At 54.7% G+C, this 13,613-nt stretch overlaps 1 protein-coding gene across 2 annotated transcripts in view; it reads left to right on the plus strand.

Annotated features, from left to right (window-relative positions):
- Window positions 1-7,876: 7,876 nt before the first annotated feature.
- UFM1 (ubiquitin fold modifier 1) overlaps window positions 7,877-13,613 on the plus strand; it is a 42,017-nt gene continuing 36,280 nt past the window's right edge. The window contains exons 1-3 of one of the 2 annotated variants that reach the window (XM_054586677.1): window positions 7,877-8,189; window positions 8,265-8,321; window positions 11,129-11,186. In XM_054586677.1, coding sequence (XP_054442652.1) covers window positions 8,188-8,189; window positions 8,265-8,321; window positions 11,129-11,186 — 117 coding nt within the window. In that variant the 5' untranslated portion in view covers window positions 7,877-8,187. The remainder of the gene's footprint in view (window positions 8,190-8,264; window positions 8,322-11,128; window positions 11,187-13,613) is intronic. The other variant, XM_054586676.1, reaches the window with a different exon arrangement.

Consider the following 13,613-nt stretch of genomic DNA (forward strand, 5'->3'; position numbering starts at 1 on the left):
ACAAGGAACTCCAGGGCCATTTTACAGAAAAGGAAACTGGGTCACTTGCCCCAGGTCATGCACGCAGTAGGTGAACGGACAGAATCGAAGGTGACCCGTTGGCTCTAATTCCTAGGACCTAATTATTCAACCAGCTACAGGTCACCAGATGGTTCGAACACTGTCAGTCCAGAGTGATTTAAGGGGCTTTAGAAACCCTTCTTACCTAGAACGCGTTAGCCACGTGAAATAACAGTCGGAGACACCCAAATGCCACATGATTTCACTTGTACGTGGGCTCTGACGAGCAAACTAAACAAACCAAACAGAAACAAACTCCTAGGAACAGAGCACAAACCGGTGGCCGCCACAGGGGCGGGGGACTCGCGGCACCGGGCAGGCACGGGCGGGTCGCGCCCGCTCGGGGGGCGCGGTCGACAGTGTCGTAGTAACTGCGCGGCGCAGGCGGGCCCCGCAGCCGCGAGGAGAGTCGCCGCGCACAGCGGGTGACACTCCGACCCGTGGGCCGCACCCCTGACGCTGCTGCAAAATAATAGTGAGTGTAAAACGTGTGTGAAAAGAAAAATAACACTACGCTTTAAAATCAGCGCCTGTACGACCTACACAGGAAACCTAAAGTTAACAATACTGACAAAAGCCACCGCTGGCAGAAACGTGGGGACTCAGGAGCCCGCCCGCGGGTGGGCAGGGGACCGAGGCAAGGTCACGGCCTCCCGCTGCACAGAAGGGGTCCAAGTATACGAGTGATCATATATTTATATATAAGTATTATGCTATACTCAGGGCCCAGCAGAAGTAACGCCTGCTTGAGTGTCGTCGGTAGGGTAATAATATGTGTGTGATAATTGACAATAAGTGTTCAAATCATTTAATCCGAACATTTCACCTAAAATGCCATAGGATGTGCTTGAGTGTGATATCATTATGTTACAGAATGACATGCTTATAATTTTGTAATAAAAAGGGGGCGTTCTTTGTGCTGGACCCTGTATATTCATAGATATAAATAGAGTCTGTCTTTTGGTACTTTTATATATTATATAGTATATCTCCACAAGAAATTGCATGTCTAGGGTAGTCGGACAAGACAATTTTTGAAATGTTATTTTAAAAAAGGCGTGTAATGAGAACACGCAGATCAGTGTTACTGTTTGTCATAAAACGCTATTAATAGCAATGCGGACACACTGACGCTCAGACCAGGGGCCGCTGCGCGGCCGTCGGAAGGAAGGCGCTGCTGAAACACGCAGCAGCGGGGTGCGTCTCGGGAACGGGGTGCGGGGGGCAACGGCCTTTCACAGAAGCTCCCGTACACCCTGCACCAAGCTCGTGGCACCCCCTTCGTTGACGGAGAAAGAAGGATCCCACGCGTCCCAGCCGGGCTCCTTCCCAACCACCGCGTCCCGGGACCAGGTGCTGGTTCCTTCTCGCCTCCACACAGAGCCCTGGAACGGCCTGGACCCGGGCCCCGGGTCTCCTGCCTGCCGTGCGCTCTGCGCAGAAACGGCCTCCTCGTCGCCCGCCTCCTGGCCCGGGGTTTGCAGCGACAGCCGAACCTCGTTCCGGACTTTCTGTTTCGGACCCCGGCGCCGCGGGCCGGTCGCTGCCCGCGCAGCCGCAGCGGGAGGCCCGCAGCCGGGAGGCCCCGCGGACAGAGCCCGTGCGGCGCGTCCCGCCGGCGGGGCCCGCGCCCCTGCTCCCTCCGCGCTCGAGCGCAGCCGCGCGTTCCGTCCGTCGCCCGCGGCGTGTGTGGCCAGGCTCGGGGTTTTGTTTGGGGGGTTTTGGGGGGGGCGGGTTTTTTTACCCTTCGTGGTTTAGTCTCTCGCAACGCGCGCGCCTCAGCTCGGGCGCACGCCCGTCTCCGCGGCCCGCCCGCCTCCCACCGCGCGGCCAGCGGGGACCCCCGCAGCCGGGACCCCCGCAGCCGCAGCCGCCTGGGGAAACCGGCGCGATTTCGGCCCTGACGCACTTTTCTTACGTTCTGGCCGTGGGGTTCGCCGCCACTTCTAGAAGGTGGTCGTTTTTCCTAAAATGAGGAAGGAAGAAAGAAAACAAAAGTCTGGCTGGGGACTTGAAAGAGGTACGTCCAGTAGAAACTCAGTGAACTTGGCGACACGTACCTCCCACGGCTCGCGTCCGCGCAGGCCAGTGACGCGGCGTGTTCTGTGTGGTCCTTCCACGATGGCTTTCTTTCTGGCAGTAAATAACGTTCACAAGGACTTGAGCGGAAGCCCCTCTGCGTATGGGTCTTTGGAGTGTCCTTGAAAAGTTAACGCATTGTTTTCCTATCTATTTTATTTAATATTTTTATTGCATTTTTCCGTTACCACTTACCCCCCTTATGGCCTCCGCCCCCCCCCCGCCCGCCAATCCCCCTCCCCAACAATCGCCGCCCTGTCCGTGAGTCCTTTTCCTTTGTGGGTGCTTGGTCTTTACGTTCTAATATAATTACTATTATTTTTTAAAAGCCTAGCGATGTCTACCCATTCCTGTTGGCCTGTTTGCCCACCCGAAGACCGTCGTTGTTCAGACACCCGCTACCAGGGTCACGGCGCTGCTGTCGGCGGCAGGAGCCGCGTTCTTCACAGGAGCAGATGTTTATGGTGTTGGCGTTGTTCAGAAGCGCCTGAAACAAAAGGCAAAGAGGTGAATCAGGGAGCGGGGCAGGGCAAGGGGGTGAGAGCCCCTTCCCCGCCTGCGCTGACCAGAGAGGGCCGCGCCCGTGGGTAGGACTTGGCCTTGACCTCTCACCCCCCTGCACACCTGCGCGGCGTTGGAACAGGCCGTTTCATTCAAGTTTGCAGGATGCTAAGTCAGGAGCCTCTCAAACAGGCCTGGGCGCCCTTCCGGCGCATTTAGAAGACGGGGCGAGCCTCCTGGATGGTGCGCGACCCCCGAGCTCTCCCTGGCCGCGGCCGCTTCCCCCCGGGCTTCAGAGAGTGGACATGACCTGCATTCGCGGCGAGGCGCGTGGGGGGCTCTGGGGCGTCTTCGTGATCCGGCCCAGGCTATCATTTCAGCCTTGAAACAATGTCCCATCATTTTAAACAGTTCCATCCTGTGCAGGCGGCTTTCTCGCCCCCCACCCCCCAACTCCTGTAAACACAGGGACTCCTCGTTAAACAGGCCGGTTGCTGAAGACCGCGGTGCCTCCTGACGCTGGGCGCGGGGAGGGGTAGCCGCGCAGAAGGGCGAGCAGCCCCGTGTTTCACTGCGGAGGGTGAGCCCCACGGCAGGCCCTCCTGCTGCTTCCAGCGCCGCCGTGGGGACGGCGAGGACCCGACCGGCTGCCTCCCGCGCGCAGCGGCGGCCTGAGAATCTGGGAGGGGCCCTGGGTGTGCAGCCGAGTGCCTCCCGCTCTGCTCCTCCTGGAAGCCTGGCTTCGCGGCAGGGAACTCGCTCCTGCTCGCTCGGCTCCCGCACGTTGCAGGGATGCGAGGCCCGTCCTCGGCTCAGGCGCCGCCCGGGGAGGGGGTGGGGGGGGACCCATGACTTTGGGAAAGGTCTGTGCACTTGGAGTGACTGAATGTTAGGAAGTCCATCTGCCTCCGAAGGAAAGAAACATGCACCGAGGGCAGTTCTTTAGTGACAGAAATGACTATGCACCATGCACCATATGTTTTAGTCATATTTTCTAACTGGTTCAGAAAGGAAGACAAGAAAATGACCAGTAATAGTGTCTCCCTCTGCCTCTGTAATATTTCTTAGCCATTTTCCACAAATGTTGAGGTTCGGAAATAACTTTCGTTTATAATTTGTCATATGTTCTGACATCGTGTTTCAGTGACGGTCTTGTGATTTCGCCGCATCTTCTGACAGGTCCCCTTCTCCAGCAGTTTCTGGAGCCTGTGATGCTGCCTGGTCGCATTTCGCCCACAGGAGAGCTGCTTCCAAACCTGCAGCCAACTCTTCCACACCTGCTGCTGTTGACCAACTGAGTGTGTGCAGTGTTCTAAGTCCTTCACTGTCGTTTCAATAATCTTCACAAGATCTTCCCCGGGAGTAGCTTTGATCCAAAAAAAAAAAAAAAAAAAAAAAAGCCTCTTTGCTTCTTTATAAGAAGCAATTCGTTCTCCATTAAAGTTCCACCGTGAGATCGCAGCGGTTCAGTCTCACCCATGGGTGCCGTTTCTAATCCTAATTCTCTTGCAGCTGCCACCAGATGGGCCATCGCTTCCTCCGCCGAAGCCTGGAGCCCCTCAAAGTCATCCACGAGGGCTGGGAAAAGCTCCCTTCGAACTCCTGTTACTGTCGACGTTTTGACTTCTTCCCGCGAACCGCTGACGTTCTTAATGGCCCCAGGACGGCGAGTCACTTCCAGAACAAAGTTCCACGCGCTTTGCCCCATCGGTCAGAGGATACATCGTCTGCAGAGGTGACGGCCTTTGGCGATGTGTTTCTTAAGGCTTGAAAGGCACTTATTATTAACTGGTCAGGCACAATTTGTTTCCAAAATGGAGTGCGCGGAGTATGGGATCCTTGTATATGTATATCCCAGCGTAAACTTTCCAGGATTACACCATTTCTCTGGTGATTTTTAATCCGTCGTAAACACAGTCAAATTACAGGGAAAAGGTTTGGAAGAGAAATTTTGTTTGCATCTAAATCTGACATGTTTTCTATTTTATTTAAAGCCGGCTACAGAAAAAAAAACTGGTACGACATACAATTTAAGTTTTACGTGGAATCCAAAGAACAAAATACACAAACAAATAGAAGCAGACACATCGATACGCAGAACGGACCGGCAGCTGTCAGAGGGGAGGGGTGGGGGGCGCAGTGTGGAAAGGTGACGGACGGGGTCGGGATGTGTACCGGTCGGCAGCCAGAGAAGGGCGGCGGGGACGCCAGTCGAGGGGGGCGGGGCGCCCGCAGGCGACGCTGTGGCGGCTGCGTGGGGGGCACGGGGCTAGGCGGGGCTTGAAGCGTGGGCGAGGAGGCCCCCTGAAAGCACAGGAATGTCTCACCGCTTCGCTAGGCACCTGCAACTAACGCAGAATAACACGGAATACGAATGTAACTGAAAAATGAAAAATAGTAGCCGGTAAGAATTTTTATAACGGTAAGCAAGCCATTTTTGTGCTTGTATAAATGTAATTTCCCTCCATTATTTTCTAATAATGGAAATTTTGTATTTTCTTGCAAACAGGACACGGGTATGTTTCCCTGGCATTTAACGAGTTCTAATGTGTTGGCACTGTGCGCTTCCATAAGCACTGCTGCCTCTACGTGATACTAATTGGATCTCTTCCAAAGCACATTAGGCTATTTATGCTGTTTGTTGTCTTAAAATGTTGCATTTGCCAATTACCTCCTAGAATCCAGATTTCGCTTTTGTTTATAGTCAGTAAATATACTTTAGCGCTTTAACTTTTCAGTAAATAATAAGGTCCTTCTTTTGTTACATTTGCCAAATTCTGCGAAATGCCTTAGCTAACTTAAAAGGACTAAACCATTGAGTGTAAACGAACCCACTTAGAGCTTCTTGTTGCAAGAAATATAAAACTCAGAAGGCTCCAGAAATTATGCAATGACTAGGGAGACAAACGTGGGGAGGAGAGTAGGGGATCGAGGTGGGGAAGATTCTGAACGTTCAGGAGCAGGTGGTTCTCAGTGTCTGTTGGGACCTCCAGGCTTCCCCTTGGGCTTTGATCCGAGGCGTTACACTGACACGGTTCCTGCAGAGGCCCCAGGTGGGAACACAGCCGGAGGTTGGATCCTGTTTTCTCTGCGTGTTACACGTACACTACAAACTCTCTGACCGAGCTCTGTTTTTCTGTTTAGGATTTGCCATATCTTTTTATACAGGAGCAGAAACAAACTATTAAGGTAAGATGCGAATGTTACCTGTTTAAAAATATAAACAAGTGCCGGCTGGCCCGGCTGGCGGGGGCAGGGGCGTGTGAGACCTGGCAGTGGCTGCGGACCTGTGACCTCCCCTCGAACTCCCCTGGCGGGTGGCGGAGCGAGCGGGAGGGAGTGAGGTCTTAGAAACCGCGACCGCCAGCGCGTGCTGTCATCTCTGCGCGTGACCGCAGGCACACACACTCGCCTTCCCCGCACCGCAGCGGCATGAATGCCGTAACGCTGGTCCCCGGATCGATCAACCCGCATTTGTCTCCGTCTCCTTCTACGCGAGGCCAGAATTACATTTTTAAATGAGAAGGTGAGGACTGTCCTGGGAACGCTGGAGGCTTCCTTTCCCACAGTCAGAATCAGCGCGGTCTCCAAGGGGCCACGCGGCTGGACGAGGAGTTCGCTGCAAAATTATGGCCAAGGTGAAATTCCCGTTGCAGTTCCTTCCCTGTTCCTCTCTTAGACACCCGTCACCTAATGTCCACTAAAGACAATCTGTTCTGCACACACGCGCACACACATACACACAGAAATATCATTCAGTCATAAAAAGAGGATGAAATCCATGTGCGACAATATGGAGGAACCGGGGGAACCATACTGAGTGAAATAAGTCAGAGAAAGACACACATGGTATGATCCGCTTGCATGTGGAATCTTAAAATAAAAACAAGCTCATAGATATTATTAGTGGTTGAGGGAATGGGCAAAGGAGTTCACAGGATAAAAACTTCCAGGTATAAAATAAACAAGCAATGGGGAGAGAGGTTATGTCAAGAAAAAAATCTCACGTCATGCTCTAAAGAGTAACTCCATCTTTCTCCCCACTATTTTAACGCCTCCCTGTTTCCGAAGTTTCTTAAAAAGAGCATTGCAGACATTGTGAGAGGCATGTTTATTTCCCAAATACAGATGCTTGGATTTGTGATAAAATTTGGAAGACAGAGGTCTTCTTCCCTCGCTATACAGGACCCCCCGACGGATTCTCGAGGGCTGGCCCTGACCTTTCTGACCCGCCCGGCCACCCCGGCTTCTGGCTTCAGGGCTCAGCGCGTGGAAAGCGTTACACGTGTGTGGTTACGCTGAACAAACATGGCTCGTCCTCAGCAGCCGAGTGCCCTGGGTCCCTCCTAGCAGCCCTGCGAACGTGCTGCTCTTCCCAGCGGGACTTCAAGTTGCCAAGTGCAGGGATCTTGTCTTTCTCATCGACCTGACAACTCCCCTGTCTGTGGAAATTAAACAGACGTCAGCATTGCAGAGTGAAGTGTGAAAGGAAAAAGAGTATGAGAGGTCTCACGGATATTAGCAGGATCGGGCTCCTGGAAAAGCCAAAGGATACCAATACCAGCGATTTTCAACGTTTTTCATCTCATGGCACCCATACGCTAATTCCTAAAAACACATAATCACTAAAATTTGGTGGCACACCAAGAAATATGCTATCCTTTTTACCCATCTGACAAAAAGTGAAAAAATAGGTATAATTCAGATTCATTCACGCTGTTCAGCTATTGCTGTGTGGGCTGTTGTCATTTTTAATTTGACAAGCTCAGGGACAAGAGGCTGGTGACTACATGGTCAGGTACTGCGTGTTTTAAAAATACTTGTGAGTCCCTGACCAGGTAGCTCAGTTGTTTACAGGGTAGAACAGGTGCACCGGGCTCCGGGTTCGTCCCCGGCCAGGGCACATACATCAGTATGGGAAGCAACCAGTCAACCAGTGAATGAATGAATAAGTGGAACCATTAGTCGATGTTTCTCTCTTTAAAAAAAATCAATAAATAAAAATTCTTGCAACAGCAGTGGAAAATCACAGCTAATACAAAAGCCAGGTGCCTATTCCAGTTTCCTGAGCTCTTCCGGTCCAGGTTGTCGTAGCAACCTCCGGAGCGCCCTAGCCACGCCCTCGCCACGCCTCTAGCCGCGCCCCTCGCCACGCCTCTGCTCTTCACCCAGGCGTGATGCGCACAGACTTGCTCCCCAAACCGCTGGCTGGGTCCTACAGTCTTCCTACCTTATTCACGTTTGCGGTGCCTGACAGAAATACGGCAGCGAATAACTGCATGTAGAAAAATACTAACTCCATACAACCCATATATTCTTCTCAGAAATGTAAATGCAAAGTCAGTAGGTATTTGTAACTCGGAGTCTCCGCCTAGACGAGTATCCGAGGCCGGTTTTTCAGGCAGTGCCTTGGACAGCAGCAACTTCAGAGGCCCCCAGCGTGCAAGGAGACGTGGACCTGAGTGCAAAGGGACTTCCGGCCCCGCGGCGGAAGCGGAAGTGCGGCTCCGGGGGAAAGGTGGCGGCTCTGTCCAGACCGGCTGCACCATGTAAGTGTTGGCCTGCAGTCGCGCCGGTGGTCGGTCCCGCTGCCGACATTAACTCTCTCCCGCTTTCTTTCCCAGGTCCAAGGTTTCCTTTAAGATCACGTTGACGTCCGACCCGCGGTTGCCGTACAAAGTGTGAGTATCTCGATCGCGGGTTGCTGAGCCGGGTCGGCCGGGTGGCGCCCGGCGCTCCAAGCAACTCCCACCCCGGCAGCCCGCACCCTTGTGTCCCCGCGCCCCCGGGAGCCTCCGCGGCCCACCCGGCTGTGAGCGCAGGTCCCGACCAGGCGCGGGGGCACGGGGCACCGGGCACCGGGGCGCGGGACCTCCGCTCGGAGCTGACTCGCTGGGGGGTTATGGGAGCGGCCCGGGCGGGCGGTGGACCGGGCTCTGAGAATGACTGTTGGGATCCTTTAGCAGCCCCTGTCTGCGCGCGGTTACAAAGGCCTTTCCCCACCGAACAGCTGTTGGAGGAAGGAAGAAGAGACGTCCCGTCCCGGGTGCCAAGTTAACTTGGACGTTTAGTAACTGCCAGGTGTCTGATGCTTGTGTGTGCGAACTCAGCCTTGTATCGTATCTGGGAAGGAGAAATGCGCGGAAACAGGGCAGTTTATTCGTGCGGGGCCTTTTCTTGTCCTTGAGCCCCGAGCGAGGGTCTAGCCTGGACCTCCTCACCTGGATGCGCCACCTGGGCCGTTACAGGGCGTTGCAGCGCGGAGGCGTACGCGATGTAGCTGAGGACGGCTCTGCAGTAGGATTTTGTGCGTAATAAATAGTGATGAGTTAATAAGTAAGTAGCGCCGTGCCCCCCCCCATTCGAACTGTTGACCGTAACAGCTGTTGTCGGTCTCAGTGACTTTGCTCTGCGACCTGGGCGGCCCCCTCGCCTTTCCCTGTCTTGATACATTTGTCTCTACGTGAATCGCTCCACCTGTAACATGTCACTTGTGGACAGCCACATCCTCTTCTTACAGCTGGTTTACTCCAGTATTTCTTCTTTGAAAATGTTTCTTTTAATGCATTGATGATGGGTTTTAAAGTTTCCCCCTCCCCCCTGCTGTGCCCACCGTCTGTCTTTCTTCCCCAGCTTCCAGGTCGCGGCCCATCTGGAAGTCACTCTGGCAAACACCCTCAACTGTGGAACCCGGCCCCCCACCCCGGTCCATTGCGCCCCGAGCACTGGGGGAAACACCAGCCCCGAGCTGCGCCCCGGGTTCCCCACACAGGCCCGGCTGCACCCAGAGAAGACGGCACGGTTTGGCTGCTGGGCTTTACGCAAACCTGGCCACCAGGCTCAGTGGCAGCCATCGCTCGGCCGCATTTCCCACGTTTGCTTGTTTGCTTGCTTGCTTCATTCTCTGAAAGGATTTTTAACTTCACTCTTCTGCAGTTCCTGCCCTGTGTCTTTCAAGCCATCAGAGGAAGTTCCTCTCGTCTTCCCGCCGCGTCCGTAAAGCTGCTGCTGTCTCTGTCAGCCCGTCACTTCTGTCCGCCGTCTTGTCGAGCGGGAAGCGTGGGGGACCCGGAGGGAAGGCGCACCGCGCCGATCCGGGCGCCTCGGCCTCCTCGCGACGACAGCCGAGCGTGGGGAGTCGCTTCGCCGTCTGATGTTTCCCTTCACGTTGGACTGTTCTCATTGACGGGTAGATTTGCTTTAGAAGAAACGAGAGGATGGAGGGGAAGAGGCCAGCGTCCTCATCCACCCCGGGGGCGGGCCTGCCGCAGCTTCCGTCGGTGCCGGCAAGCGGTGGCTTTCGTGCGCGTCCCGCCTGTTAGTGCGTGTGTGAAACGCGCGTGGCGCGCGTGCCTGTGCGTGGGGCGGTCGGGTCCCGTCCTGCTCACGGTGAATGAGTAGGCGCGAGGGCGTGGGGGCCGGTGAAAGCGGCTCTTGAGGTTTGCGGGGACCGTGCTGTGAGCGTGTGATGGCACTTTTCACCTGCCCAGGGCGTGAACTTACTCTGGCGGAGAGACTTCTTGGAGTTTCCAGCATGGCCACTAGCTGGATTCTGGGGAGGGGTTCTCAGTGCTTCATTTTTGTGGGCGGTCGCTGCGGGTAGTGCTGCCGGGTCAGGGAAGTGCTGCGACCACACATTCTCCTTTAAGTAAAGGGTGAGTTAAAAACACCCTCGGCCCCTCCGGTCTGACTTCCCGCCTCCTCCGTCCCGGCCTCGGGCCACCCGCACTCCCAGCCCGCAGCCCCCTCTTCCCGCGCTGACGCTGAAGCCGGCGGGTCTCCGAGTCCCTGGCTCCCGCGCCGGGCGGGGGCGGGGCGTGCCGGCGCGCGCTCCCCAGCGCCCCCTTCAGTAATGGAACGCTCCTCGGGGGGTGGTTGTGCTTGTCCAGCGAGTTCCTCTTGTGCTTCTGTGGTTTCCCGAGGAACATCTAGTTACATGTTAGGAAGGCATTGCCAGTCTCCATTGAAAAAGTGAATTGAAACCGTTAGACGTTCGATGTTGCCCTTTTGAGGAAGAATCTCAGGATCTGCACTGTAAGGTTAATGCAGAAACACTTGCAGTGAGCGCTGCTCCTTGCTTTATACACTATCCCATTGCTGACTTCCTAGGAAATTTTTAAACCAGCGGCTCCTGTTAGAATCCTGTGTGTTCTGTCCCCTCCCCCGATGGCGCAGCGCGGTGGTAGGGGGCCGGGCCGGAAGCCAGCAGTCGCGCAGGGGGCCAAGCAGAGACGCTGCAAAGGGAGTGGCAGCTCGTAAGTCTCTGCTGCTTGAAAAACAATGTTTTCTGTCTTTAATAGTGATTCGTTTAACCTCAGGAATATGACAATTTTAATTTTTTTAGAGGTAACGAGTGCAGTGTGCAGTCAAAATGCACAACGTTCAGACTATAAGACAGGTTTCTGTAGGTCTGCTACAGTAGCCGATATGGGGAACAAAAGGACTTTTAAAAAAATCACCTTCTTAAACTTTTTTTAACTCCTTGCAGACTCAGCGTCCCGGAAAGCACCCCCTTTACGGCCGTCCTCAAGTTCGCAGCAGAGGAGGTGAGTGCGGGGCCGCGGCCACGTTCGGGCGAGGGTCGCAGCCTTTCAGTTCCAGGCGCGCTTGTGACCCGCCGCAGCCGTGCGGCCTGTACTGGGTCACTGCTCTCAGAAAGTCCCGTGCCGCCTGGCCATCGGCTTGGCGGCTAGTGCCCTCCCGGTCCCGGGTCGCTGGCCGACCCCGCCAGGCCTCATGCAGGAGGCACCCAGTGAGTGCGTGAACGTGAATGGGCGGAACGTGGCAGCCTCTCTCCCTCCCTCCCTCTGTCTCTAACATCAGTAACCGTCTTTTAAAAGTTCCGCTCACTTACAGATACAAGTAGAAAGGAAGTTCAGACTCACTTAAGAATGCGTTCAACAAACTGACACATCTATTCAGCGGAACCATTGAAAATGACAAGGAAAATTTTTATTGAACTTGAAAAGGTTTGATGATATGTAAACTTTTTAAAATAGTGATGCATCACTACAGTCTACTCATATTTTTACTACTTTTGATTCTAGGATTATAATTTTTTAAATAGCTGTCATTTTTCCAATTTTTTGTCGATGTGGACTCCGTAACATTTGTTTTTAAAAGCATCTAGTTTTTAAAAATATTTTGTTTTTCTGTTTTGAAGAAATAAAAATTACCCATTCATTCAAAACCATCCTCAGGAGCATCTGTAGAGCCCCTCTTTGGACGTGACACTCGGAAGAGCCACTGGGGTAGAAGGGGCGCCCACCTGTGCCGGGGACGTCAGGTCCCCTTTGTGAACGCCGCTCACCGTCTGCGTGACGTAGGCGAGCCTCGGTTTCTCTGTTCCTCAGATTCCCTAGCGCGTGAGTCGGCACGTGCGTGACAGCCGCTCCGTGTGCCCGGTGACGCGATTCTGAGCGAGAACAGAGTCGCCTTGACAGACGCGCTGAACGCAAAGCGCTGCGCTGGCCCAGGGGCGCCCACACCCAAACGCGGGGTTCGGAGTCCTCAGCGACGTCTGCAGTCAAGGGAGGACACCTGCAGTGAACTAAGAGAACAGCCTAACCCATAATCCTCTGTTTGAGTGATTAACGGAAAATGAGCAACGGACCGGCGCTCACAGCCCCTGGGAAGCCCTGGGCAGGGCCGGGTGTCGTGTGCCTGCCGCACAGTCCCACCGGCGGCGGGCGGGGTTCGCTGGCCGTTTCCATCTGTTCCTCCTGCAGAAGGAACGGGTGAGGGGAGATGGGAAACTAATCCGAACGTGGCATCATCGCTTTTTGCTGCGCAGATCCCTTGCAAGAAGTAGCCCTGCTCTGGAACGAAGCCGATTCTAATTTGTGTAGCGCTGTATTTATAAGTAACATGCTTTATTTGCAGTAATAAGTAACATTTAGTAATTCTTTATTGCCTGTGTAACACAGTAGCCATTTACGAAGGTGATGGCGGTTTTCCACACTAGGATCAGCCCACGGTCCACGGCGTCGTTTGTAAGGCAGAGGCGGGCTGCCCAGTGGGCCCCTCGCGGCGGGCGGGGCGGGAGCAGGCGGGCCAGGCTCTGCGCGGCTGGACCCACAGCGGTGGCCAGCCCTTTGCCAGGCCGCCCGATCGAGGCTCCCACGGAGCCCGAGGTGCCCTGTGCAGCCCGAGTCCACGGATTTAAATCCCTCGCGAAGGCCTCAATGGAAACAGCGATGAAATCCCCCAGCGCACGGCGGGCAGCCTCACCGAGCCGCCAGCTGTCGCCTGTCCTCTCGGGGACCGAGACCCGCGGCATCGGAGGCAGGACAGGCCCCGTGAGGGGCCGAAGCAGCAGGCCGTGGGTGTGCCCACGGCGCCCGCTCAGGCCTCAGCCGGGTGCCGCCTCTGCCCCGGAGGAGGGAGGGCGCGGGCAGCGCCTGCCTTCGGCGTTTAGCAACCATGCCGGGCTCACCTCCGGCCAGGCCAGACCGAGCCGCGCCGGCAGCACCTCGGCGCTTGGTGCCGGTCGGGCGTTGGAACAGGGCGTTGTCCTGTGACTGATTTGGGTGTTTGACCGAAGTTTTAGTAAGTATAACAATCTCCAAATGACTTTCAAAGTTATTTTAAATTAAGATTAAAATCCTTGAATCTCTAAAAGGACATTTACAACTAAGAACGTACCGTATAGACAGTAAGTGTTTCTTAGGTACGTAGTCCTCTAACCAGCAATTGTTCTTCTGCATAATTCGTCATTTCAAAGTGGAATTCTTTGGTTTATAAAATGAGCTTTCAGTTTTCTCCCCGGCGAGGAGGCGGTCACAGAGCGCACGTGTGACCGCGATGAGCACCTCAAACAGCGTTTCTCAGCACGTTTTCCCTGGAGCCCTAGAGCCGCGAAAGAGAGAGAAAACAATTCCGTGGGAAACTGGGATCAGTGGCCAAGAAGGATGGGAAACAACTCCACTCACTGCCTTCTTCTGGGAGTTAAATCAAACGCAGCAGCAGCGTAT

The sequence above is a fragment of the Pteronotus mesoamericanus genome, unplaced genomic scaffold (assembly GCF_021234165.1).
Source record: "Pteronotus mesoamericanus isolate MK-2021 breed Mesoamerican mustached bat unplaced genomic scaffold, CSHL_Meso_final contig_94, whole genome shotgun sequence".
NCBI lineage: Eukaryota > Metazoa > Chordata > Mammalia > Chiroptera > Mormoopidae > Pteronotus > Pteronotus mesoamericanus.